The sequence below is a fragment of the Eucyclogobius newberryi genome, unplaced genomic scaffold, assembly GCF_026437365.1.
Source record: "Eucyclogobius newberryi isolate DKJ021-1_F unplaced genomic scaffold, fEucNew1.0.hap1 SCAF_6, whole genome shotgun sequence".
Lineage (NCBI taxonomy): Eukaryota > Metazoa > Chordata > Actinopteri > Gobiiformes > Gobiidae > Eucyclogobius > Eucyclogobius newberryi.
The window spans coordinates 29,425,682-29,453,431 of NW_027316278.1; the positions used below are offsets into that span (position 1 = coordinate 29,425,682).

Consider the following 27,750-nt stretch of genomic DNA (forward strand, 5'->3'; position numbering starts at 1 on the left):
ACAGAGTAGTACATACTTACAGAGTAGCACATACTTACAGAGTAGTACATACTTACAGAGTAGCACATACTTACAGAGTAGTACATACTTACAGAGTAGTACATACTTACAGAGTAGTACAAAATATAACAACTTAAATGGCCTGATTTTGGATTTAATTCAAAAAGAAAGTGTGCTATGGCATTTTTTCTTCAATCTTTCTTATTGTGTCTTTTCTGTTTCAACCACTGCATGACAATAAAGCAAGATTTATAATAGAACTGTGGTCGACTCAAATAAATCCTCGATCTGCTATAGCTGTGCCAATCAGGGGCAATAGAGGAAGTATCTGCATCATCTGACCATCGGACCCAAACTGCAGTGAAAAAGACTAAAGGTACACAGGAGTACACAGGAGTACTAGGAAACGGTATATTTACGTGCAAAATGCAGAATAAGCTCATGGTTCGCTCCCAAATCTCTGCCATTAACCATATAAATCCATATCGTGTAAATACAACTCAAATAATACACCACCGACCGATTAATCGACTAAACAGCTTAAGAAAAATGAACCTAATTTATGATAAACGTGTCAAAGCTAATATCAATAACAATATTTTTCTTGAGGAAAATAGGAAATCTATGTTGCAAATACAATTGATGGATAAGCTCATTATACACGTCCAAGACTTAGAAATGTACAACCATTTTGTCTTTGTCACGTGGAGCATTAAAAGGTCAGGATGTGCCATAACTCTTCTTTTCTAATGAGAAAGAAGAGAAGCTGTTCTGTGTCAATATTGTAAATTAAATGACCTTTTTCTGTTTGAGTTTACTGTATGTCTCCTTTAAACTTCTCTTGTACTAAAACAGGACCAAACAAGGACTAGAACAAGTCCTGACCAAGTCCAACATCAGGACTTATGGAAGACAATTTGTTTCATCAGATTTACAGTTTTTATTCAATCGCTTAATTTTGCAGTGTAGACTTTGTGACGGTTTTAAAACTCAAAATGAAAAATATGACTTTGAACCATTAAACGCAGTGAATTTCAGCATCTTGTATCTTTGCTATGATATTTCACTACAGATTTTTGGATTTGAGCGCTTGGATTTAAAATTTAGAAGGAGCGATTGTCATTTTGAAATTTTGGAATTTGAGAAAAACACATTTTTGAGCACATTTTGAAAGATCATCCAGAGTAAGGCTACTATTTAAAGTTCACAATCTTCCATGAGGACTAAAACAGGTTCAATTTAGGGTCAAATACGTTTGCTTTTAATGTGGTTTTGCTCAAATACGACCCGCTTTTGTCTCCATACATTTGAATACACAGCGTAAAGTCGATAGAGGTGGGCAGGTTATTGCATTATTGTGAGTACTTTGAATATAAGACAAATTGGAATATTGTGTGTATTGTTAGTCGCAACAATACTGCCAAACGAACGGATCAAAAATGAAAACTTGTTAACTTCCTGTGATATTTCTGGACTAATTGGTCTGATTCTTAAAAACCTCAGTTAACTAAGATATTTAATAACATGTATGTTGTATGAGTATTGTTATTATCAGGATACTCGCAAACAGAGAGATTCATTTTGGCAATAGTAGATGTCCTTATCTGAACTTGAAAAAACTGAATTGGCAAAAACACTCTTTACAGAAGGACCAACACTCCAGAGTAGATTTTTTCTTTACAAAAAGCTTTTTATTATTAAATAAATAAATACGGCACTTTGAACACAATAAATTACTTTGGACAGTGTGTGTGTTTTTTTTTATTAATGGCTCCAGACCAGGATCTTAACAGGTTCTGATCTTTTTATTTATCCCCCTTTATATTTCTCTCCCTCTCCACGAGCTCTAACATTGTCCCATTGTGTCCGTTATGAAAAAAGAACAAATCAGTTTTCAATTGCACTGGCAGTCATTTACATACGTACACTGTACAGAAATTACATATGTACTAAATCCACTTTGAACTCGTCTCCATTGCATTGGAATTGGCGCTAAATAGGCTGCGTTCACTTTCTCCATTCTCTGATTTCAGGGTCTATTTAACTTTGGTGAAATTTACTGGTTTTGAAAGAAATATATGAATGTATAAAATCCACAACTGCTGAAATGTATCATTGCTTGTGGCTCCACAAATTAATCTATGTATTAATCTATGGACTCTGCAAATAAGTGCTTGAATAAAGAAATATTTATAGTAATTTAAGCAATTTTTTAGGCCAATGGAGCAGATTTGTATAAGCTTTATTTATTTTTTGCTTATTTTGACCGCAGTGACCCATGTTATGCTTGTTCCATGAGTAAATCATATATTGAAAAAAAAAATATATTGCAAAAATGTATGAAATGAATGAAAAAAACTTAATTTTTAACAGTATGGCTTGAAATCCTTTTGGCTCCAATGGCACCAGTTTCTGAAGATTTTTCTTATGATAGAGACGACATTGAACTTTGTGTCAGTTTTTGTGACATAAACCAGCTCAATCTGACCTCCAAACGATACATTCTACCACCAAATTCTGTCTCCAGCTCAGTTTCAAACACCCTGGGATTGGCTTTTTCGTGAACGCAACCTATTCCAAACACACGTACGCTAGTTCCAGCCCAGCGTTTACTTAGTATTTCCATTCACGGCGACATTCCAGCACTCCTCCTCTCCTCCACATACAAAACAGCCTCGTTTGCATCCGCCTCCGTGTTTTTGCTACATTTCATTGTCCTCATCTGTCCGCGGCCCGAGCTGGCGTGGGTTTTCGACTGACGGACTCGTTTGTTCCCGCTGGGCTCGCTCAGCTGCACCGCTGCAGGAGCATGTTGAGCGAGTAGACCATCCGCTCGCGCAGGTCGGCGGGGCATCCGGACGAGAGCAGCGAGCTGAGTTTGAAGTTCTTGGAGACGCGGTCCTCGTTGATGTACGTCAGCGTGTACTCGTCCTGCTGGCAGCACAGGATGAGCTTGGTGTGGTCGTGGTAGAAGTTGACCTGGAGGTGGAGAAAAGGAGGGAAAATGCTGTTAAATGTTGTCACGAGTCAATAACCACGCTTACACTACAATACATCGATAGTTTGTGGTTAGGTTGTGTACGTAGGAGCCGTTTAGTCAATGAACGGTGTCTTAGTCGAATAATTTCTTTAAACAGAAAGATTTAGAGGCAAATTATGAGTTTAATCAGCCTTTTTGAATACACATTTTACGACTACTGTTTTTGAATGAAGTTTTTGCAGATGGGACAAATTTTAACATTTTGACAGCTTTTTCCCGTTTTTTTTTTTTTTTTTATCATTTTGTCGACTACAGCCACAGCGTGCATCGCAGCAAAAGCCTAATAATCATTCTAATGGATAACATACCTTGAATATTCACAGAAGAGTTTAATTTGGTGATATTAACTGATTAGACCTATAAATGTCTTGTGTTGTGGGGTAAGAAAAGCAACCTACAAACAGTCAGGTTATGTTGGCTTGAATGGAACAGCTTAAATCACAATGTATTTCTTGAATTAATTGTATTTTAGTATTTTAGTTTTATTACAGCAAATCAGTGTTTATTTTGACAAGAAATGTTAAGTTGGTTTTAGTCGGCTTTAGTTTCCACTCATTCCTTTCATTAATTTATGTTTAGTTTTTATTATTCAACCAAAATCTGACTATTAGCACTTTTAGTAACTGAAATAATCTACTAAGTCATAGTTTTAGTCATTTGTAATGCTTTCAATTTAGTTTTAGTCTGCAAAAACATGAGAGTGGTAAAAACTATGACGAAATTGAAATGAAAACTGCGGATTGGTAACGCTCAGTGAGATCCCACAATGTGCACGCTGACGTTACAAGAGGCCGTTTGTAGTTTTGGACTGAATGGTTAGCAGCTGGTGTTCAGTTGTCTTGTTATCACGGTGCAAGTGGAGTTATGTAATGAACAGCTCGGGTAAAAGAAAAAAGAAAAGAGAGGAAAAGACTTTGCACTGTTAAAATGTGCCAGACTAACGCCACGCCGGCCGTTCAAAGTGTCGAAATGTTCCCACAAAACAAACTTTAGACTCCTTTCTTCAAGACTGTTAAGGTGTAATGACTATATGTAACTTAAAAGTCTACAATTATAGCAAAAGGTGGAAGAAGAATCACGTTATAACGATTATTGACACATAAAAACTAAATATTTAAGCTGGTATGTGACGAGCTTCTAAAAGGATTGCAATACAAACAGCCATAAAGAGAACTATACATTTAAGTTGGATTATATTATGACCTGAATAAACTTAACTTAAATCAAAATGTGAGGCTGGATTGGCACAATACTGTTTTGTTTGTTACACAGAAAACCTGTGTAACACTGTGAAATACTGTTTTGTTTGTTACACAGAAAACCCCAAAAGAGTCACTTCATGCAGCACCTGGGGCCATATATTACAATATGCAGAAGTAGTAATGGAGGCCCAGATCTTTTTTTAATTACCACCTTTGGCATTTGCCACACTAAAAACCAAACTAAAAATAGCCTACGCACAAAACGGTAAAGTAGCTTTTTTTTTTTTAAATACTTATTTTTATTTTTAGGACTTACTGTAGGTTTGGATAAATGTATTTGATGTGAAAAGGAATAGGAATCTACATTTTTCCACGATTCATCTGGGGACCGCTTAATATTTGTTTTTTCTTAATTTTTTTGCTCTCTGGTGTTCTTCATTCTGTGTTTTGTATGTTTAAATAAAAAAAAAACATTAAAAAAGCTGAATAATTAACTATTTGAAAAGCGCAAACTTTTAGTTACTATAATTTTGCAGATAAATACCACCTTTTTTGTATATATAAAACCAACGCGAGTGCGAACATGCGCTGAAATAAAAGTTATTTTTGAACTATTTGTGATTTCTACTAATTACAATGCGTTGTTCTGATCTGGCTATATATATATTTATGTTTTTATTTCAGCAAAGTCTATCCATTTATTATTATTAGTATTATCTTATTATTATTATTCACTGTTTTATTTCACACCTTCCTGCCAAAGCAAGTGCCCAGTAAAGTTTCTGACTCTGCTGTTGCCTAAAAGGGATACATATGGATATTGAAATCACCACAATGATCACGTGAATTACACTTAAACTGTTCTTTTCTCCCACAAATCAAATCGGGCACAAGCACAACGACCCGAGCACTCGTTCCTGCTCGCTCTCTCTGCCCGGCCTGTCACCGCTGCTCAGTATTCACCTGGAAAGTGCCGTCGTTGAACAGCATCATGAGGGCGCGGTCCGACTTGAGCCACTGCAGCAGGTAGAGCCGGGGCATGTGTGCGTCTGTCATGGTGCCGAGATCCCCGCCCTAGAAAAAAGCAAACAGCAACGTTAATATCCGGCAGGCTGGGACACGCCGACGCACAAGAGAAAATCCAAAACAAACAACGCTTACATCCATGAGATTCTCCTCCATGTAGTGAGAGAAATACTTCAAGACGGTGACCTGGCCCACAAAGTGCTCTGGGACCTCACAAGTCGGAAAGACGGAGCGCTGGCCCAGCTCCGCGTAGTAGTGGATGGTTCTGGAAAAAAAAGAGTTGGAAATCGTAAATATGTGTTCAAACTCCACGTCGATGAGAAACATTGTGTGAACGAGATGATTTCGTGATGAAGTCGAGGCACAACTCAATCAAGCAGGAAACAATGTGGAAACGTATTTCAAAATGTCGGTAAATGACTTGAAAACGGAAAATTAAATTAACCACAAAAGTGCAAATATTTAAAGATTATAGTCAAGTTTATGAATTTATTTTTGCACTTTTTTTTGCTGTTTCGTATCATTTTTAATATTGACAATTTTCCGGATTATAAGTCGCAAATTTGTACATAGTTTTGGCCAGGGTGCGACTTATACTCCGGAGCAACTTATATGTGATATTGTTATACTGCGACTTATACTCCAGAGCGACTTATATGTGATATTATTATACTGCGACTTATACTCCGGAGCAACTTATATGTGATATTGTTATACTGCGACTTATACTCCAGAGCGACTTATATGTGATATTATTATACTGCGACTTATACTCCAGAGCTACTTATATGTGATATTATTATACTGCGACTTATATGTGATATAATTATACTGCGACTTATACTCCAGAGCGACTTATATGTGATATTATTATACTGCGACTTATACTCCAGAGCGACTTATGTGATATTATTATACTGCGACTTATACTCCAGAGCGACTTATGTGATATTATTATACTGCGACTTATACTCCAGAGCGACTTATATGTGATATTATTATACTGCGACTTATACTCCAGAGCGACTTATGTGATATTATTATACTGCGACTTATACTCCAGAGCGACTTATGTGATATTATTATACTGCGACTTATACTCCAGAGCGACTTATATGTGATATTATTATACTGCGACTTATACTCCAGAGCGACTTATATGTGATATTACTATACTGCGACTTATACTCCAGAGCGACTTATATGTGATATTACTATACTGCGACTTATACTCCAGAGCGACTTATATGTGATATTATTATACTGCGACTTATACTCCAGAGCGACTTATATGTGATATTACTATAGTGCGACTTATACTCCAGAGCGACTTATATGTGATATTATTATACTGCGACTTATACTCCAGAGCGACTTATGTGATATTATTATACTGCGACTTATACTCCAGAGCGACTTATATGTGATATTATTATACTGCGACTTATACTCCAGAGCGACTTATATGTGATATTATTATACTGCAACTTATACTCCAGAGCGACTTATATGTGATATTACTATAGTGCGACTTATACTCCAGAGCGACTTATATGTGATATTATTATACTGCGACTTATACTCCAGAGCGACTTATGTGATATTATTATACTGCGACTTATACTCCAGAGCGACTTATATGTGATATTATTGTACTGCGACTTATACTCCAGAGCGACTTATGTGATATTATTATACTGCGACTTATACTCCAGAGCGACTTATATGTGATATTATTATACTGCGACTTATACTCCAGAGCGACTTATATGTGATATTATTATACTGCAACTTATACTCCAGAGCGACTTATATGTGATTTTTTCTTCTCTGTTATGCATTTTTTGGCTTTTTATAATCTGGAAAATACAGTATTCTTTTCTTTCTTTTTTAGCTTTTGCCTACTTTAAAAAATAAATAAAAGTACGTAACTTCCACGTCTACCAATATTTTTTTTGTTTGAATTGTCACATCTATTCACACACAGATTCTGCACCAGAACACGCACTAGTTTAACAATGACAAAACAGTCGCTAAGCTAACAATAATAATACCTGATGATTCAAGGCTTTTATTGTGTCTATAGTTAAAAGGTGCGTACTTCCTGTCTGGCAGCAGGCTCATGTGCGTCCCGTTGTTGAAGAGCACTCCCACGGCGTAATCCGACAGTTGGTAGCCAAAGCCGTACTTGTTGGAGTAGTCCACCCATTTAGTCACCCACTGCAGGTTACAAGTGCTGGAGCCCTGGGGTACGGTGTCCGCTGTGGGGCCAAAAGGACAACGGGTTAGATGGGTGACAGTTTACCAACACAACAATGTCCGCATGCTTCTAAAGATACATAATGATATATTAGTCATAATTATATATCGCGCAGGGACTCACCTTTGGGCATGTTCTCCAGACAACCTCGCAATACACTGGCGACGGTTTCTGCCACGCTGCAAGTCGTGTTGTCCTCCAAACCTTAAGAGACACAAGAAACGAATTTAATTATGTTCAGTATACGTTCATGAGTAATAGCAATAGCAATGCAAATACCGTGTGCGGGTAACTTTGCATTATTTATGTTTACAGTGTCGTCTAAAGTAACGTAAGAAGAGATACTGTAGAAGGCAAACGTAGTGACTAAAATAAGTATTCAAAAGGATCCGGAGGAACTGCTACGGTACTTGTACTACTTGTGTAAAATGTGTTTAAAATCTAACTTTTTAGTTCACGTAATTGGAAACATGCAGTAGATGCACAGATTTGTATATTTAAAAAACAAGAAAAGGGCTTTGTAGACTTGCACACTTTGGGAGGAGTAACCAAAATGTTTGCTCGAGTAAGAGTACTGTTACTGCAAACGAAATATTACTCAAACATAAGAAAAAGTATGGTGTGGTAAAACTACTCCAACTAGTAAATGCCACAAAGTACTGCAAAGCAAAAGTGTATGGAAATATGCAAAAATCGACTGTAATTATTATGATTGGCATGATATTTACTATATCGACTTCAATAAATGACAGATAAGACAATACTTTTTGAGGCTCAGTACTTATCGTGTGTACCTTTTGTATACAATATTGGGGAAATCTTTGTTATTTCTGAGTTGTCTCATTATGGAAGGACTAATAACTATAAAATTTGGTATCATGCTCTTTATTTATGTATTGCAGTTCATGTTTTTAACAATATTGTGCTATTATAAAGGGTTTTGGTGGATTATACTGCTTTAAATGTATTGTTTCAGTTGCATAAGGTAAATTGAATATATAATATAATATAATTTAGTGTGATATTTTCAGTTGCAATTTATTGTATTTCAGAAAATGTTATAATGGCAGGCCTAATAATTATAGAGGAATATTATATTGTATAAGGTGTATACAGTCAAAGGACATGCTATACTTTACTATGTTATAAAAGAAGTACTGTGTAACCTTTCTGGCGGAGCTGGTTCTAGAGTATGACATCAAACATATTTTTCTTGAGTGTATTTCATTACAGATAAGCAGTTGACAGACTCTACGTGAGGAAATAATTGCAGCTTTTGTTATTTCGAGCGCTCAAAAAGCAATCTAGTTTTGACCGTGATTGCCCTCCACCTGAAATCTAACAACAAATGTGTCTAAATGAGAAGACGTACACGCTGAGAAGACAAAAGCAGTTATTGTGCATTTGGCGACGTGCCATGAATGTTATTTATTTTGCAGGCGTATCGTTAGACTCACATTCACTACTGCTGCTGCAGCTCCCCAGACTGCCTCTCACTATCAGGCGGATTGTGTCCTGCGACGTGGGGGACTGGCTCTCTGTTGCCACGGCGACGGGGCTCTCGGCAGACGGCGGAAGCGGAGCTCCATTCTGAGGAGAGAAGCGGTGACGAAAGGGTCTGAGAATCAAGCGCTTTAGCTCATTTCTCTGCCTCGTGACTCAGCGCACTCCCACAGACGAACGGCACTTTTGGCTCGGCTCTCGAACTGTGCGCGACGCGGACGTTTTGTATCAAGGTGAATCACTATTGTTCTGACCAAAAAGCCTGCAAATGTGGCATTAGCGAGCGCACCAGCTATTTGTATGTCCATTGTGTCGATTCTATTTACTATTTGGCCCTTTCTTAGCCTAGCTCTGATTCAGTTAGAAATATCCAATTACACATAATGCTAAATCATGATAATTTGGTTTATAAATTAAAAAAAAACATCATTAAACATCATTAAAAATCATTAAAAACATCATTAAACACCTGTAGAGGCACAATATAATTTAGCCACTGTGAATTATACAGGGTAGTGCTGTCAAAAGTATCAAAAATCTGATATTAATCAACATTAAACTAGAATCAAAAAAACATAATTGTTTTTAAGATTAGACCATTAGAGCAGTTATTGTAATCTTAAATGTAAAAAAACACGTGTATTATTTGTTAATTCCAAACTGAACGTCACCAGAACAAGTGCGATATTGCGTGTCTTTCATCATGTTCAATTCAAATGGATTTTTTAGTCGTATTGAAAGTATTAAATTGAGAATACAAACCTCTGGGACCCTGCGGTTCTGCTGCTGGCTGATAACGGTTCTCTCCAGATTGTGTTGCAGTTTGTAGATTTCCTCTTCCTCTTTTGTCAGTTTGTCTACGGGAGGAAAACAATCACGTCGTAAAGTTATTCTGCCAATCAAAACATCGCTGCATTTAACATTTATGCTCATTATTGAGTGTTTAGCATTAAAAAACTAGTCAAATCTTCTATTTATTGTCATTCACAATAATAAGAGTTCTTTTAAACCACACAGATCAACAAAGTTCATGATTTTAAAGTATATTTGAGTTTATTGTAAAGCACTATACAATACAATTTACGTAATATTATTATTAATTGCTGCATAAGTGTAAAACCAATGAATGAAACCAAATCATATCATTATAGAAATAGATAGATTCTTATAGATACAATAAAGAAACGGGGATGCCAAGATTATTAGGTTAATCGATAATGGGAAGTCACAATTTAATCGCAAAGACCCAACAAATTATAATTGTGACATTTTTAGAAGAAAGTTTCAAAAAATCATGACATGTATAGAAATGTGACAATTTTTTAAAACTCAATTTGGTATTTTTTAGCGCATTTAAAATAAATTTGACCATTTTAGAGGCAAAAAGAGGCAAAAGTCCTTTCTGTGCACCCGGCCTTTCTTCAAAAAAGTAAACCTAAATGTAAAAGTTCTTTTTTTATATTGCTGTTTATATCAAAAGAATCATTCAGAACATTTGATTTCATAAAGTAGGTCACATAATGAGAAGCAGAAATGGAGAAAATGTAAGATTTTATTCAATGTCGTTTTGATCAGGACGTTATGAAATGGTGACATCCCTGCTCATGCCTTGAGAGATGCACGTTCCAAAGTACTCACTCAGGGTCTCGTAGTATTTGACCTTGTCCCTCCGGCCCCCGAACAGAGCGGCCGCCGCCTTCTTGAAGAAGCTCTTGGCCGGGCTGGAGACGTGGAAGTCTGGAGGAGAGTGACAGCAGCTCGGGGACAGGCGCTCTGGACTGAAGCCCTGCTTGGACACACAAGAAGTGGGTCAGTGTGTAACCGGTGGCAACATGGTCACCAAAGCAAATCTCTAACTGTGTCAGAGGAGTTCATGGAGAAATGGATGAAAGAACACTTTAGCATTGTGACACTGAAAATGGAGCTCAACATTTTTCTTTTCTTTTTGAGCATCAACAATATTCAATGTTACGTCAATCAAACAGAAATGTGTTCAAACATATCTTTAAATGTATTAGTTAAGGTCAAACAACTGTGAAATAACATAATTCGGCACGTTTGTGAATGATTTTACAATTTATACCCATTTTTTGCCTACTTTTATTTTGAAAAGCTGTTTTGGTCACATGTTTTATTATAAACATTCACATTTTGTATATCCTCAAAACAAAACCACAGTATTATCCATATTTTGATCATCTACTCACTACTACATCGTAATATCATGGACATTTAAAAAAAAAAAACTACATAGCCCACAATCCTTTGCTCTTTCTTTCCTTCGCATGTGATTTTAATCTTTTGAAATATGAAAACAATGACATCACTAGAGGATTGTTGTGATGATGTCATGCTTTAAACTCGGAGACAAGCAGCTGACATCACAGAGCCTAGTTACAGGTCAGATCTATGGAGAGGCAAAGAATGCATGTTCTTCAAGGCTTTTTTGAGCTATAAGAACATCTGTGATTGAATTCTAAATGCACGTTGTAGATGTTTAAGGCCATTCCAAAGCAGAAACATCTCCATGAACACAAGCGGGTGGTGGACCTCCAACAGAAAAGTTACATAGTGCACCTTTAACAATGGTCATTTGCCCACCCCATCTCCATTAAAGTGTAATGTAAAGTATTAGTTTTAAGAGGGTGGATGACATAAATTGCACTTCTTTCTTCTCTTTTTCATTCATTTATTGTATATTGTATATGAATGAAATAAACAAATCAAAAATGCAACTTCATAGACCTATAGAAGGCTGTGATGCCATCTGAAAACCATAATAATAATGCACCATGAGATAATACAGTACGTGAAGTTCAGATGTAGTTACACCCCTTCACTATTACGTAATAACAAGCTAAAACTTTTATGCGTTCAGTGCTGGGAAAGAACACTTCAATGAGGACGAGCAGAGCGATGTCTGACCTGTGTGAAGAAGTCGTGCCGTAGGATGTGCTCCAGGTTGGGTCTGTCGTCCGGGATCTTGGCCAGCAGGCTGCTTATCAACTGCTTGGCCTGCGGTGAAAGTGACGACGGGAGGGAGTACCGGGCTTCTCTGATGCACCGGTACGTCTCTTTAAGGTTTGTGGTTTCAAAGGGCGGTCTCCCCAGCAACATGGTGTACCTGTCGTTCGAGAAGGAGAGAATAATGTAAGAACTAGGAACGTGTTGTTTCCCCACACGTTGGATTGACACATTTAGAGGATTTGGATGAAGAATATTGACTTTATCACTTATAATGAAAAAAAAAAAAAAAACTCCTAGAATAGTTGCTAAATTGATAAAAAGAAAAGAAAGTTCAGGGTAATCTTGCAAACAAAGGATTTAGGTGAAATTTCTGTCTATTCACTTTAGTGTGACGCTTAAAAACATTACAGACACATTTTAGGGTTTATAATCTATAGCAAATAGGCGGATTAATTGACAAAATGTGACTAGTCGACTATGAAAAACAAGAGTAGCTGCATTTTGATCTTCATAATCCTTAGCTACAACACAGACTCTAAAACACATGTGAAAAGACATTTTATAACAACAACGGTGGCATTATTGAAGCAAAATGACCCAAAAAATACTCAACAATCTTTTATTTCCATCAAGAACATGCTGTATTTGTAACTACTACGATCTATAAGTCTTTGGTCGCCACATTTCAACCTCAATTTGTCTGATAATGTCGGACTAAACAACAAACAAATTGCTGTCTAGTCCAATTGTTAGTTGCAGATTCACCCAGAAAACATGACACAGCATTAATTCGTCCATATCTCTGATCTCGGTCTATAAAATGCTCTTGCTCACTCACATGACGCAGCCCAGAGCCCATATGTCGGATTCACAGCCATGGCCCTGTTTGTTGAGCACTTCAGGCGACAGGTAGTTTGGAGTTCCACAGATCGTCTTTCTCCTGTTCCCCGCCGGCTCCAGCTTGGCAGCGAGACCAAAGTCGCCGACCTTCAGCTCCATGGACTCGCTCACAAAGAAATTACCTGAAGGCGAGAAACGGAGAAGATGAGCATCATTTGATATGCAAGATCAATGAAGGCGCACAAACAAATAGACAGAGGATAGAACGTGGAAAAGTGCAATCACAGCCTGCGACTGTGGATTTCACAATAAAAGCACTCTTTTTCCCCTCTGTCTGCCTGGCATTCAGCTGCAGCTCCCTTTCACCCGATGTTAATGCAGAACCTGATTAGATGTATTTCGATAAGGTCCCTGTGATGGTTAAATGGGTGTTTTTGTGGCGTTTGCAGTGTCTGTCGTCGCCCCCTGCTGTCTATGGGCAGAAAACCAGCCTTGCAACATTGCTGACATCAACCCAAAAACAACTGACATTTTTCTTTTACATTTGGAAACCTTTTAAAAGTATTTAGGAAAAGAACAAACAAAAAAAATGTTTGAGTCTGTTCTCTGACAGTGTATTTTCACAAGGGAACTGTAGGGGGAGCTCTAATGCTACAGTTTCTTTGTCGTGCTTTAAGGTAAACTTAATTCGTTTTAAATTTGTCCTCTGCATTAGGAATGGGCGATATTGACAAAAATAAGACACTTTCTTTTGTATTATCTTAATAATTCAGACAATATTTAAACAATGCAACAATAATGTGCTAAAATGTGCCAGTACATGTTTTGCCTGAGGTTCAAGTGCTAAAAACACGTGAATGAAACATAAATACTGTTTGGAAGATTTCACTGGATGTTTCTGTCTCTTTTTGAGCTCATCTTTAATCGTTTTAATTACAGACAATGTACTCGATATCCCAATTCTGCATATCTCCAAATCACAATAATTACATACTATAATTTGCCTACTATATATCAATCACATTTACTCTTCATACATCGCAATAACATAAAGGTTCATCACACCAGTGTTCTTAGACATCAGCCTTGATTTAGTCTCAGTTTTGGCTCTGTTAATGTTTCATTTTGACACAGTTTGACAAACACGTGAATAAATGAGCTGCTTCAATACAACGACAACTATCGGGTCAAAGAGTATGCACAGATTGAAATCTTGCAGTGCTTCACAGCCAAATTGCAATCATTTCCAACACTGCTCAGCCCTCGTCTCCTTAAACATCTCCTGACCATAAAAAAAGAAACATCTGACCCAAACAATAGTCCGAACTTTGCTCCAAACCACTGGCTGTCCACAGACCTCTCGATTATATGAACATTTACATGACAACCTGAATCACACGATGTAAAATAAAATAAATGTATTAAATTGCACACGCCTTTTGCCACTGCACCAACATGTCCACAACCACCAGCGTGACCTTCTGCACCACAAACATCTCAGGGTCCATCCATCCAGAGCCTGGATGAACACTTGAACACTTCTTGAATGCATTGCGTTGTGCTGCTTACCGAGCTTGAGGTCTCTGTGGAGGATCTCCTGCTCGTGGAGGTACTTCAGCCCGGACACGATTTGCCTGAGATAATAACGCACCTCGGGCTCAGTGAGGACTTTGCGCGCCTTTAGGATGTGCGCGAGCGACTAAAACACACACACAATAAAACACACGTAATGAGCATTTAAGCATTTGCGAACAGTGAAAGAAGCAGTAACTCAACTACTCACTTTTCTACTGCAATACTCCAGTAGAATATAAATGTTTTCCTTGTCTTCGAAATAGTGGTAAAAATGCACAATGTGTCTGTGGTTAAGCGCCTTGTGCAGCTCGATTTCTCTGTCAATCTAACAAACAAACAAACAAACAAACAAACAAACACACAAAAAAGCATAAGAAAATCATGTTGGAATACAAAACAGCGTGATGTTTCGTGCAGGTGCGCTCGGTGCGTCGGTGCGCGTTACCTTCTCCCGTTGGTGCGGTTTGGAGACGCGCGAGTGCGGGATGATCTTGGCTGCGTAAACTTTGCTCGTGGACAAGTCCGTCAGCTCGTAACACTTCGCAAAGCCTCCCTGCAAAAGCACAAATCAAACAGCGTTAGCACCGGCTCTCTCTCTCTCGGGTAAATCCAGTGTTGCACGGACGCCGCTACCTTTCCCAAAACTTTGCCGCGGCAGTAGCACTTTCCCGTGGCCGCGTCGGTGATAATCCGGGCCATTTCCGACGGGCCGTTGCGCTCGTCGGTCCGTTTGCGCCGCGGCTCGACGGCCCGCTGCGTGGACTCGCACATGCCGGGGCTGTGGTGCTGCGTGTTGGTGTGTACTTCCATAGGGTTCTGGGGCTTTTAAGTCCGGCAGTTAGTCAGGATGAAGCCCGGAGAGCACGCGCGCGCCGGCTTTTATGCTCGCCAGAAGGGCCCCGCCCCTCCCCGCGCGCGCGTCCTGCCCTCCCCGCTGACGTCACCGAGTCAAACCGGGCCGCGCGCTCGTTCCGCTTTGGAGCGTGGAGATGAGAGAGGTGCATGTGATATACACCGAGATTACATGTGATATACACCGAGATTACATGTGATATACCCTGAGATTACATGTGATATACCCTGAGATTACATGTGATATACACCGAGATTACATGTGATATACCCTGAGATTACATGTGATATACACCGAGATTACATGTGATATACCCTGAGATTACATGTGATATACCCTGAGATTACATGTGATATACCCTGAGATTACATGTGATATACACTGAGATTACATGTGATATACACCGAGATTACATGTGATATACACCGAGATTACATGTGATATACCCTGAGATTACATGTGATATACCCTGAGATTACATGTGATATACACCGAGATTACATGTGATATACCCTGAGATTACATGTAATATACCCTGAGATTACATGTGATATACACTGAGATTACATGTGATATACCCTGAGATTACATGTGATATACACCGAGATTACATGTGATATACACCGAGATTACATGTGATATACCCTGAGATTACATGTGATATACCCTGAGATTACATGTGATATACACTGAGATTACATGTGATATACACTGAGATTACATGTGATATACACTGAGATTACATGTGATATACACCGAGATTACATGTGATATACCCTGAGATTACATGTGATATACACCGAGATTACATGTGATATACACCGAGATTACATGTGATATACACTGAGATTACATGTGATATACACCGAGATTACATGTGATATACACTGAGATTACATGTGATATACATTAAGATTACATGTGATATACACTGAGATTACATGTGATATACACTGAGATTACATGTGATATACACCGAGATTACATGTGATATACACCGAGATTACATGTGATATACCCTGAGATTACATGTGATATACCCTGAGATTACATGTGATATACACCGAGATTACATGTGATATACCCTGAGATTACATGTGATATACACTGAGATTACATGTGATATACACTGAGATTACATGTGATATACACTGAGATTACATGTGATATACACTGAGATTACATGTGATATGCTGTACACTGAGATTACATGTGATATACCCTGAGATTACATGTGATATACACTGAGATTACATGTGATATACACCGAGATTACATGTGATATACACCGAGATTACATGGGATATACACTGAGATTACATGTGATATACACCGAGATTACATGTGATATACCCTGAGATTACATGTGATATACACCGAGATTACATGTGATATACCCTGAGATTACATGTGATATACACCGAGATTACATGTGATATACACCGAGATTACATGTGATATACACCGAGATTACATGTGATATACACCGAGATTACATGTGATATACACCGAGATTACATGTGATATACACTGATATTACATGTGATATACACTGAGATTACATGTGATATACCCTGAGATTACATGTGATATACCCTGATATTACATGTGATATACACCGAGATTACATGTGATATACCCTGAGATTACATGTGATATACACTGAGATTACATGTGATATACACTGAGATTACATGTGATATACCCTGAGATTACATGTGATATACACCGAGATTACATGTGATATACACCGAGATTACATGTGATATACACTGAGATTACATGTGATATACACTGAGATTACATGTGATATACACAAAAATTACATGTGATATACACTAAGATTACATGTGATATACACTGAGATTACATGTGATATACACCGAGATTACATGTGATATACACTGAGATTACATGTGATATACACTGAGATTACATGTGATATACACAAAAATTACATGTGATATACACTAAGATTACATGTGATATACACTGAGATTACATGTGATATACACTGAGATTACATGTGATATACACTGAGATTACATGTGATATACACCGAGATTACATGTGATATACACTGAGATTACATGTGATATACACTGAGATTACATGTGATATACACTAAGATTACATGTGATATACACTGAGATTACATGTGATATACACTGAGATTACATGTGATATACACTAAGATTACATGTGATATATTGGCTGTAATTGTGTCTCTGGAATTAATGTGCGTCACGTTTGTTGAAAGACTTTTTGTTGGTATTCGTGTTCAAAAAAACACATTCGATTTTGCTTTTGGACTAGAATTTGTTGTGGTTATGATTGGAGAGGTAAATATACTATATATACTAATACTAGATTAATCAGACAGACCCGATAATTAGATCTGATTTCTGGTCTGAAGTCCGATGAGTGTTACTGTATAGATTTCTAGAATAACTGTTGTATTTGAAAGACAATTTAAATATTGAACATGTTCTATTTCATTTTTGTGTTATATACTATACTAATACTAATACTGCATAAATTGCAAATAAATCAGTTGTAAGTGGCTGTGGTCACACAAAATCGGATTATTTTTTATTTCTGGAGTTAAACACATGTTAAAATGACAAACAGCAAAAACATTTGATTATTTTCTGATCATGGGCCCTCTGATTAACCACATCAGATTTTGCAGTTTGCACGTCATTCAAACAATCTTACAGGGCCATAAATCGGATAATGATCGTGTTTTTGGTGTGCATGGAAACAGGATCATGGATTGCAAAGAGCTCCACATTCATCAGGCCTGAGGCGAGGTAATAGCTCCACGTGTGGGGCAGTCTGGAGCACTGGCGCCCTCTGATGGACACAATGGCAACAGCAGGTCCTGTTTTGAATGGTAAATCACATCCACCAATGCATTTCTGTCTCATATTACTGAGGCAAATAAAAGACACGAGCAATAACTATCAAATCACAGTGTGGTTTGCAGACCACAAGCTAAAAGTCAAAACAAATGGATGTTTTGGTAACACTTTATAGCTACACTTGTACTAGCCTCAATGAAGGACAAACAAAGACGTCATTCATAATCAACAAAGAGTTTATTAAAACGATTTAGGCCCTAATACTCTATACTGAACCAAACCACAGCCTTAATCTTGTATTTATTTATTAATTACCAATAAAATCTTTGTTCATGATTTATTAAGTTGCAGACAACACTTTTTATTACAATTGTGGACTAAAAGCGTCATTGTTAAACTTTTGTGTTTTGGAATAAAATGACAAAAAACATGTTTTTTTTATTGGACTGTGGCAGGTTTAATCATCAACACCAACAATGGAGAAAGGATTAGAAAACAGTGCTAAACTAATGAAAGAGAAAACGTGAAAGATTTATTATTATTATTTCCAAAACTCATCGTACTTCGTCTTCCAAAATCAACTGTTACTCTAAAAATCCATTAATAACTGACCTTTTCTTTTGATCATATAAACACACAACACTATTATCTGATTATTCTAGTCATCTGATCTTTACTGACCTTGTAAATACCTCCTTTATGCCTCTGCCACACTAATAACAACACTGTAGTAGAACCAGAACATGTCCCAAAAGGAAAGGAAGGCTGTTTTGAATGGCAAATCTCCTCCACCAATTTAAATCTGTACAAGAGCCATTCCCAACCTGGGCCCGAACACACATTTGGGTCCTAAACATTCTCAGGAGTTAATGGAAAACAGATACAAACAAGATAGTGCGAGGAGTGGCACGTTCACCGCGTCTATAAAGCCCTTTTTATTATCATTACTGCTCTATAACATATTTAAAAGTATCACATTTCCCCTTGTAAGTCAATATCTTATGTGTTTGGGTCGACAACGCATCAAAAATGTGTTTTTTGTTGTATCTGCCATTCACCTTTGCACAAACCTCGTTCTTACATAGGAAAGGCGGGGGAAGTGTCTTGCCCAAGGACACAACGAGCACTAGTGTCAGCTGAAATCAAACCTCTGAGCTTCGGGTTGGTGGGAAAACACTCGAAATGAAATAATAAATGTGAATGAGCACGATTTTCTAATTTTGTAACATTGTACATAAGAAGCACAAAGGGAAATCTCTGTGATCAAATGTCTGTTATTGCTTCTTCTGATGTGACGTTGCGCTCGACTCTTAGAACGACGCCGGTTTAAAAGCAATTTCACCCAAATTTCTTTGTGGTGAGATAAAGGCTTGAATTAAAAGCAGGATCTTGATAACAGAACAAATGGAGTTTTTGTAATCTGTAATTGTGTGAATGTGATAAGAATCATAACGGCACCAGCGCAGCCAGAAAAGCATGTGGGACAATTTAGTTTCTCAAATTGATCGATTTTGCTGTGAAGAGCAAATAAATATGTCTTTCAATAGAAATGTCATGGATAAAAACAGACCAAACGGTGCCATTAAACACAAAAATAGCCCAATTTATTCCTCCAAAGTCTGAACTCGGCTCCAAAATCAGGCTTTTCTTCTAACAGACCTGTCAAAAGAAGCTGATCACTGCCCATTTTAAATACAGTTATTGAAAACATATTTAATATCCCGGCCCTCGTGGTTTGTTTCCACTTTTGCCTTGATTACTTACAATTATTGTGGTATATTTATGTGCATATATTAGGAATCAGTGATGACAATATTGCCTCAAGATCATCCAATATCTCAGAATTAGTTTAACAATGCATGCTTTTTGCTGATTGAATAAATACATAATTAAAGGTGGACTATGTAACCTTTCACCACCCGCTTATACCATCTGATAATCTTATTGCTTTGCCTGGAATGTTTCACAGTGTGGCATTAAACTCCTCCATGGAAAGACTAAAGGTTTTATAATGGATTTTGAGCGATAAAAATAGACCTAATGACACAGTGAAGAACATTTCCGGTAAAGCAATAAAAGACAAGTAAGTGGAGACCCAGAGAAGTTACACAATGAACTTTTAAACACATAATAATCATTTCAATAATTCAATCGGGCCCTTTCTTTAGATGATTTATTTAATGAGAACAAAATATAAACACGGCAATCAAATGACGTAACACAGATAAATATGGATCACTCAATTCGTTTGTGAGACTTTTGTGAGACGTTTGTGAGACGTTTGTGAGACGTTTGTGAGACGTTTGTGAGACGTTTGTGAGACGTTTGTGACACTTTTGTGATATATCGAGACAAAATGACTTGAATTCAGAACATTTCCCTTGATTTGAGTAGATTTGACCAAACAGTGGGTTGAAACCAGTCGGAAATAAGTCACATACACAAATTACAATTCATATTTTAAATGAAGCGCAGTTTAAATCATCTTGATCATTATGAGATCTGTACGAGACACTGTTCTCCAACCAAACCTTTGATTTGAATAAATAATCAAACACTAACTAATTCGCTAAAGCTAGCATTTAAACACACACTTAAGTTAATAGCATATAATAAATGAGCACAATTGCTGTATTTATGAACTTCTGTCAATTATATACACTTTTCTAAATAGGATGGAACAAAGGATGTAGTTATTCAAACACAGGCCAAACTGTTGGAGAAAGAACTTTGTGGAGCCAATCCCCATCATATATAGACTTTCTACTGAACGTGTACGAGTCGATCCCCGGTGGCTGCTTTACTTTGTAGCTGTCGCCTTCGTCAGACCGGCTCGCACGGCGCTGATGTCGTAGGCCGACGTCTGGTCCAGCCCGGAGCCGATGGACGACTGAGGGGTCCAGTGAGAGAGCGGGAACCGGCACGAGACCACAAACGCACCATCGGGGAGTTCCCTCAGCAGTTTGTCCCCAAGCGCCTCTATCTGTCAATCAAACAGCATTGTTGACGAGTGAGCATATCGGAATTACTTTTAAACTAGTTTTAGTCCAAGATTTAGTGGGCCATATTTTGACCCCGGAGGTAGCGTTGACGGGGGCCTTTTTGCAGGGGGCGGGGCCAGGGTGCTCTTTTGCTGCGGACCTTGACAGTGGCGTAAAGAGGCGGGACTATGCCGCTGGAGGCTGGAGTGGGATGGGGCCAGACCATATATGGTGTTCGATCCAATCCCGTGAGCAAAAATCCCCAAATCTTTCAAATGAATCCAATATAATATTGAAATGCAGCCTCGGAGCGTTGTTTCTTTATATAATTCACCTTTATTTGTTTTTGCGTAACATGGAGCGCTCGCCTTCATCACGGGTTGGACTAAACGCACACATCTCTGCTCATGAACTCGTCCTGAAGCAAACACCCTCAGACTGCTGCACCTCGGCAGGAAGAACTAAATGACGTCCTGATGTGTCAGTTTGTTCTCACATTTGTCTCGCACGTCCGTGATTCAGTCGATCTTTTCTCTGTGAATATGTGACTGATTTGCACTAAAACGTGAAGCATTTTGAAGCTTAAAAATGACAGGACAGATCTACAAAGTCCTCTCTCCACTACTGTGTGTGTGAGCTGGTTTATCTGACCAATTAGAAGAAGAACAAGAAGACTCGTTTTATGCAGACTGAGACAAGGATTTTGAGTGAATGTGTTTCACAAATAGACGTTCCTCTCTGAGCTGAGCACATGAAAGTCTGTACAGTCCAGTTTAGTCCAGGCTGCGCAGTAACAGGGGTCAAACACGGGAGGTGGAGGTGCCAGCACTGAGCTTTAAGACATGAGTGGTAACGGCGCTGTTTACATGAGAGGGAAAAAGAATAACCACATCAAATTGGACTGTATTCATTCTTCTATAACCTCTGGAGGCAAATTACGGCCCAGTGAAATATAGATATTTCTTGTTGATTTATACTTTATTTATTTTAATTCTATTGCTGTGTTTTTTGTGCTTCGCTTCTGTTGTTGTTTGCTGTTGTTGGAAGATTCTATTAACTCTAGTAACTCTATTCAGCAGACATTTCATATTATCTAAAATAAATATGTTCAATTGAGTTAGTCTAAGCACGTTTATTCTTTATTTTATTGTTTGAATATCGGCATAACAAGTTTCACTTCAGCCCAAATCCTTTTAGTCTTTACCCCAATTCAAAGTTAAACCTTTTATCCTATTTTATGTGGTACAAAAGTAAAAGTACTGTAATTAAGTAACATTTACTTTTTACAGAGGATACTTTTTAACTGGACTTTTTAAAAGTACTTTCTGCATGGATTGAGTGGTTCTTTTGTTTGCATCTTCACAGAAATCCTGGCCTCCTGGTGAGCACAATTCTCTATTATAAAAAACCCTACATAGATACATTTTACAGTTTAAAAGTTCTATTCTTGTTTTTTTTTGGTTCTTTCTTGTTCTCACTCCAAACTTTAATGAAACATGTTCTCACCGCTCCTGGTGCGAGAAAGGCCGTCACGTTGTTGTACGAGGACAAATCAGCCTGGAAACATAAAACACGACTTTATATTTAGTTTAAAGAGGAGAAACTCTCAATGCAGCATTAAGTGAAGACAAAGTGCATTTAAACACAACGGAACAGCATGTTTTTAAATCTTATGTAGGAATATAAACTTGTGTTTGATATAGCTATAACGATATAGAGGATGAACAACCGCGTGGTGCAGAGCAGGCCTCACAGGATTTAATAATAACGCTTTTATTGGGACCAACCTTCCAGAAGTCTGCTTTAACAAAGTTAGCGTGGCTGGAGGGCAGGCCTGTCCACCGGGCCCTGGCTCGAGCGTAGGCCACGAGGATGGAGTTTATCTCAAAGCCTGTGCTCCGGAACCCGGAGGAAGCGGCGGCAAAAACCTGCCACACACGAGACCAAACCGTGTAAAGAAACAATCAGGCTTTAGGAACATGGTGTTACTTTTATGATACATTTGTGACAATATTGTGACATCACACTTCTATAATATCAGATGTAAGCAGGTGATACAGTTTCATTAGGTCACTGTTGAGAAAGAGACTTTTCCCACATGTAAATGAGCTCGTCACTATATCTGGTACAGAGCACGGCCAAGGGCATTTAGACAGTGACGTGAGTAAATTGGTATTAACAATAATAAAACAAGAAGAGATTGCTTACTGTATTATAATGTATTATAATATGTATAATACATATAACACATAATATGTTATGTATTATGTATAACACATAACACAAAAGAATGTGTTATGTATGATAGTGTCTGAACAAAGATCCATTCATTCCTTCAGGACAAAGACGTGGTGTTACTGTGGCAGTTACAGTTCAGTTGAGCTGCTGTGAATGACATGATATTAGCCTTAGTTATGGATGTATGACGTGACCAGTGCTCTGCCCACTCACCAGCCGGCCGTCCCCTGACCCCAGGTCAGCGAGGCGTCCCGAGCGCCCCTGGAGGAGCCTCATCACGTTCACAGTCTGCTCTTTACTGGAGGGCAAATACGGAACCTGCAAAGTCCATTTTATTATAATTCTGCTCTTATTTAGTATTTTTAAGAAGTAACTTTTCTGGTTGAGGGAACGACGCCGGCTTGTTTCCATGGAGGTGTGGATGAAATGTTCCATAGTATGGCATTAAACGAGCAGCTGACAGCATTAGGCCAGGGCGCTCATTTGTACAATTATACGTGTAAATCGTACTAAAAATATGTCCACAAACTCTTTCAAACTTGCTGAAGTCTCATCTCTCTTACCTCAGATCACTTCCTGCCTCATTTAGGAAACCCTCAAAGTGCATAATTTGAACCATTTTTATATTTATAGATCACAAAGTTAACGTGGAAAGTCACGTACACAGTATTTTTGTGTGTTCGCATAGTTTAAAATATAAATGAGACTCTGTGCAGAGGCAACACAGTAAGATTGTTTTTCAAGATATTGCTTAAACATCTGTTATTGAATAAAAGTTGTATATATTCGTTTAATGCCTTTAATAAGGAACATTTCAGGCAACACAACAGCTCCAGGAAACAAGACCAGAAAAGTGTTGTATGTTTTGTTTTTTTAAATGGTTGAACTGAAGGTCTGATTTTGCATTGTTATTTATTTAATATTTTTCATTTCCACTGCTGTTCTTGTACTTTGGCATTGCCACACTGATTACAAACAAATAAATAAATGTTCTATGTTTTTTTTTTTACGTATACATTTGAGGAAGACATGACTTTAAATAAATATTTTTGAATAATTTGCAAGCAATGTGTGTGAACATTTTTAAGCAAGTTCATCACAGCAAAAAAAAGATTCTTACATCAAAAAGTCTAAATTAATAAGGAATAAAACATGATTGCTACATAACATGACAAAACACTGACCCTAACACACAACTTATCAACTACAGCGCTGATATAAAAGTGTATTTATGATACCTGTAACATATTTATCTAATGTTTCTAATATTGCAGTAACATGAGGAGAGTTCTATGTATGAATTCTTTCTTCACCTTTTGATTTGTAGTAGTATTTTAACTCTAGATAATTCAAGTAATTTCTGTGACTCATGAAAGTTAATTTTATTCAACATTAATTCAGAGTTTTAAAGTTAAGTTTATTCAGGCTGATTGGGAAAATGCTATTCTATAAAAAAACATTTTACAAGACATTAAGGTAATACTTAATCATGATCAAATGTAGACTTACCGCAACGCTCCTTTTCCACATTTGTTACTAGGTCAAAGAACTACGCTCAAAATAAGCAAATCATTGTTACAGTGCAAGTTATGATGTTGTTCTGGTTAGACACACCACACATGCACAAGGTACGTTTGGGAGGAAATACAGATCACATTCATAACTTGACAGAGATCACACAAGTTACAATGGAGACAGAGGCATTTGGTGGAACAATTACAGGATCTAAAAATTGAACAAATTGTCATCATTATAACTGTAATACTCATTACCATTACTCATTATATAATCACACAAAGATAGTCAGGACCTTAAACACAAGATTATCTTTCAATGCAGAACAAAAAGTTCAACTATGTTCAACACTTATGTATTTCCTGTTTTGTTTTTGAGGAACCAAAATTATGCAAAAATTGCTTTTTTGAGTTTTTAACCGTGTTTTAACATTGTTCCCTCATCCAAAACACTCCAGGAGTTATAATTAGCTTCATTTACGCTAGCTTGATGTAATCTGTTTAGTAAGTTCTGTCCCTCGGAGCGTCGAAAACACTGGATGACCCTGATCTGTGATGAGATCCTCTGTTTTTAATTTAATAAATCATCTCCAGACTTATTCTGAGCAATTCTGCCTCAAATCACGATCATTACAACTGCCTGGCTGCATTAGCACGTCACAGGTAAGCTAGCATCTGTTTCTCTCCTGTAATTCCCTCTGCAGCCAGTAGATGGAGCCAAACGTCAGTTCCAAGCATGAGAAAAGCCAGAGTGACATGACGTCGTTTGTCTTTTTTTATTATTTGCTTTTGTTCTAAAACATGATATGCCAAAGTAAAGACGCTCAAGAGCAAGTTTAAACACCAAAAACAACACAGATAACGCATCATGTTTGTCCTTTAATAGTGCACGTCACCACCATTAGCTGAATATGGACCCTGCCTTTCTTAGAATGTCACTTGCTTATATCTTACGAGTTTTCAGACGGTAATCAAAGCATCTCTCTGACCTTGAGTTTCCACGGCACCCTGCGCAGGCCGGGCAGAGCGAACAGGCTCCAGAGGCCGTACACGCCGGTCAACAGGGCCCCGGTGCAGGCCGTCACCACCGGGTGCTCCTTCCCCAGTGAGACGGAAGCATCCTGGAGAATCACCTCGATGCTGTCCTCCATCACAACCCGGCTGATGAGGGAGAGTGAGACGAGACACTGTTACTTCTGAGTCTTTGTGAAGAAACAGAACACATTAAAAGGGACAATACAGTGGATTTTTGAGTTATTTATGAGATTGTTTGACAAATAATTAAGGCAAAGGAAAGCAATATGAAAGTGTTATTAGCAATATGTAAAATCTGTAAAAATGAGATGTATTTACATTCAGTAACAAAGCGCTTTCTCTTTTACAGTAAGAAAATGTGATATTAATACAATTAAAAAGGTGCTCTGTGTACAAATTCGACATAAACTGGACGAAATGGGACTCACATTATGGATCAGGTGCTCTAACCTTGTATTTTAGATTCATTTGGATGCATTATTCTAAAAACGGTAATCTCAAACAATAAACACTTTGTATTATCTCTGGTTAGGCCCACTCCGCACTTTCTTTTCTTTATTTTTTTTAATTTTATTTTTGTTCTCTCTCTTTTTCTTTTTCTTTATTTTTTCTCCTTCTTTCTCTTTTTTTTCTTCATTTTTGACAATGTTACTGGACTGTATCTTTATTTACACACAAGTATTGATTGGTCTGTGTTTATTCTTTCAATCAAAAAAGAAAATATAAAAAAAAGAAAAAAGGTGCACTGTGTAAGATTCTGAAATTCAGTTTTCTCCATGGAAGATCTAATGGTTTTACCTGGAATGTTCCACCATATGGCATTATATTTATCTTATCCATGGAGACAAGACGGCGATGTATTTAGCCATAAAAATTATCAATAGAAGACATAGGCCTTATCAAAACCTTCAGATCAGGAAGGAATCATTTGCCTAAAACCCATAGATTGTGTTCTCGTGACATCACAACGTTCTTGAATTTGAACACAATTCTATGGTGGAATTTGCTGTTTAACTGTCAGTCATCCTGGTTTATGGTTCATATCTCCGTCATTCCAGAATTCATCAAGTTAAACACCGTCTCTGTCAACACATGTTCACAATAAGCAATATGTGGAGCCACTATTCAACTCCAATGACGTGATTATTGTATGTGAAAAGGCCACGAGAGTTTGTGGAGCCAATTCAAACTAAATAATGATCAAGAAAAGTTACACGGTGAAGGTTGAAGTGAAGGTATGCCAGATTGGTTTATGTTAGTATGGATTATTGTGAACGCCTTTTTAAACCAGAAACCACCATTCTTGAATCATTTCCAACAGACAAACTCATTCCAAAAGTGTCTGAGCTCCAGCTGGTCATGTGTGCAGTGGAGTGGATTTTCCCGAACAGCAGATGGCGCCCCAGTGACCTCTGGCACGCAGTACTCTTCTAGAAAAGTATGTTTAACACAATCTGGTACTAGCATTAGATCATTGTAAAGGCGTGACAATTTATCTTTAATAATTCACTCCTGCACATTCTCCTCATTGACTGCGTTTCTCCTGCAGGAAACAAAACACTTCCACTTCTCTTAACGCATGAAAATCAAACCTAACTGACTAACAAACCGTCCAGAATTATAACTGTAACAACCATGCACTCTGATAATTATGTAAAGTATTTATTTTAACGCAACGTGCACAAGCGTTTGCAGAAATGTGTTTAGCTTGTGGAGATTACCTGACGCGCTCCCTGTAACTGGTGGAGGCACGTAAAGACACGTAAAGTCACGTAAAGACACGTAAAGTCACGTAAAGGCACGTACTGCACGCGTATCTGGCACGCACATCCCGCCCTGTGACGTTATATCA

At 37.8% G+C, this 27,750-nt stretch overlaps 2 protein-coding genes across 2 annotated transcripts; both read right to left on the minus strand.

Annotated features, from left to right (window-relative positions):
* Nucleotides 1-1,669: 1,669 nt before the first annotated feature.
* On the minus strand, nucleotides 1,670-15,243 carry plk2b (polo-like kinase 2b (Drosophila)). The gene is made up of 14 exons (XM_072432619.1): nucleotides 15,047-15,243; nucleotides 14,859-14,966; nucleotides 14,622-14,738; nucleotides 14,408-14,537; nucleotides 12,837-13,020; nucleotides 11,957-12,155; nucleotides 10,670-10,817; nucleotides 9,794-9,888; nucleotides 8,986-9,118; nucleotides 7,652-7,732; nucleotides 7,370-7,529; nucleotides 5,404-5,533; nucleotides 5,206-5,316; nucleotides 1,670-2,979 (listed from the first exon to the last, which is right to left on the minus strand). Exons 1-14 carry the CDS (start codon nucleotides 15,221-15,223, stop codon nucleotides 2,788-2,790), a joined length of 1,965 nt encoding a protein of 654 aa, XP_072288720.1. The 5' UTR covers nucleotides 15,224-15,243; the 3' UTR covers nucleotides 1,670-2,787.
* Nucleotides 15,244-20,298: 5,055 nt separating this feature from the next.
* On the minus strand, nucleotides 20,299-27,709 carry LOC140346830 (adenine nucleotide translocase lysine N-methyltransferase). Its single transcript, XM_072433044.1, has 6 exons — nucleotides 27,620-27,709; nucleotides 25,853-26,024; nucleotides 23,563-23,667; nucleotides 22,899-23,039; nucleotides 22,618-22,668; nucleotides 20,299-21,113 (listed from the first exon to the last, which is right to left on the minus strand). The coding sequence occupies exons 2-6, from the start codon at nucleotides 26,012-26,014 to the stop codon at nucleotides 20,931-20,933; spliced, it is 642 nt and encodes a 213-aa protein (XP_072289145.1). The 5' UTR covers nucleotides 26,015-26,024; nucleotides 27,620-27,709; the 3' UTR covers nucleotides 20,299-20,930.
* Between the last annotated feature and the right edge of the window lie 41 nt (nucleotides 27,710-27,750).

Excerpts from the sequence above, each read along its gene's own strand:
- plk2b (XM_072432619.1), bottom strand. The coding sequence starts at position 15,223 with ATGGAAGTACACACCAACACGCAGCACCACAGCCCCGGCATGTGCGAG. Across the intron at positions 7,530-7,651 it reads TCTGGAGAACATGCCCAAAG|CGGACACCGTACCCCAGGGC; the intron begins GTGAGTCCCTGC and ends TTGGCCCCACAG. Across the intron at positions 2,980-5,205 it reads TCAACGACGGCACTTTCCAG|GTCAACTTCTACCACGACCA; the intron begins GTGAATACTGAG and ends CTCCACCTCCAG.
- LOC140346830 (XM_072433044.1), bottom strand. The coding sequence starts at position 26,014 with ATGGAGGACAGCATCGAGGTGATTCTCCAGGATGCTTCCGTCTCACTG. Across the intron at positions 23,040-23,562 it reads GGTCAGGGGACGGCCGGCTG|GTTTTTGCCGCCGCTTCCTC; the intron begins GTGAGTGGGCAG and ends CGTGTGTGGCAG. Across the intron at positions 22,669-22,898 it reads TTAAAGCAGACTTCTGGAAG|GCTGATTTGTCCTCGTACAA; the intron begins GTTGGTCCCAAT and ends TTATGTTTCCAG.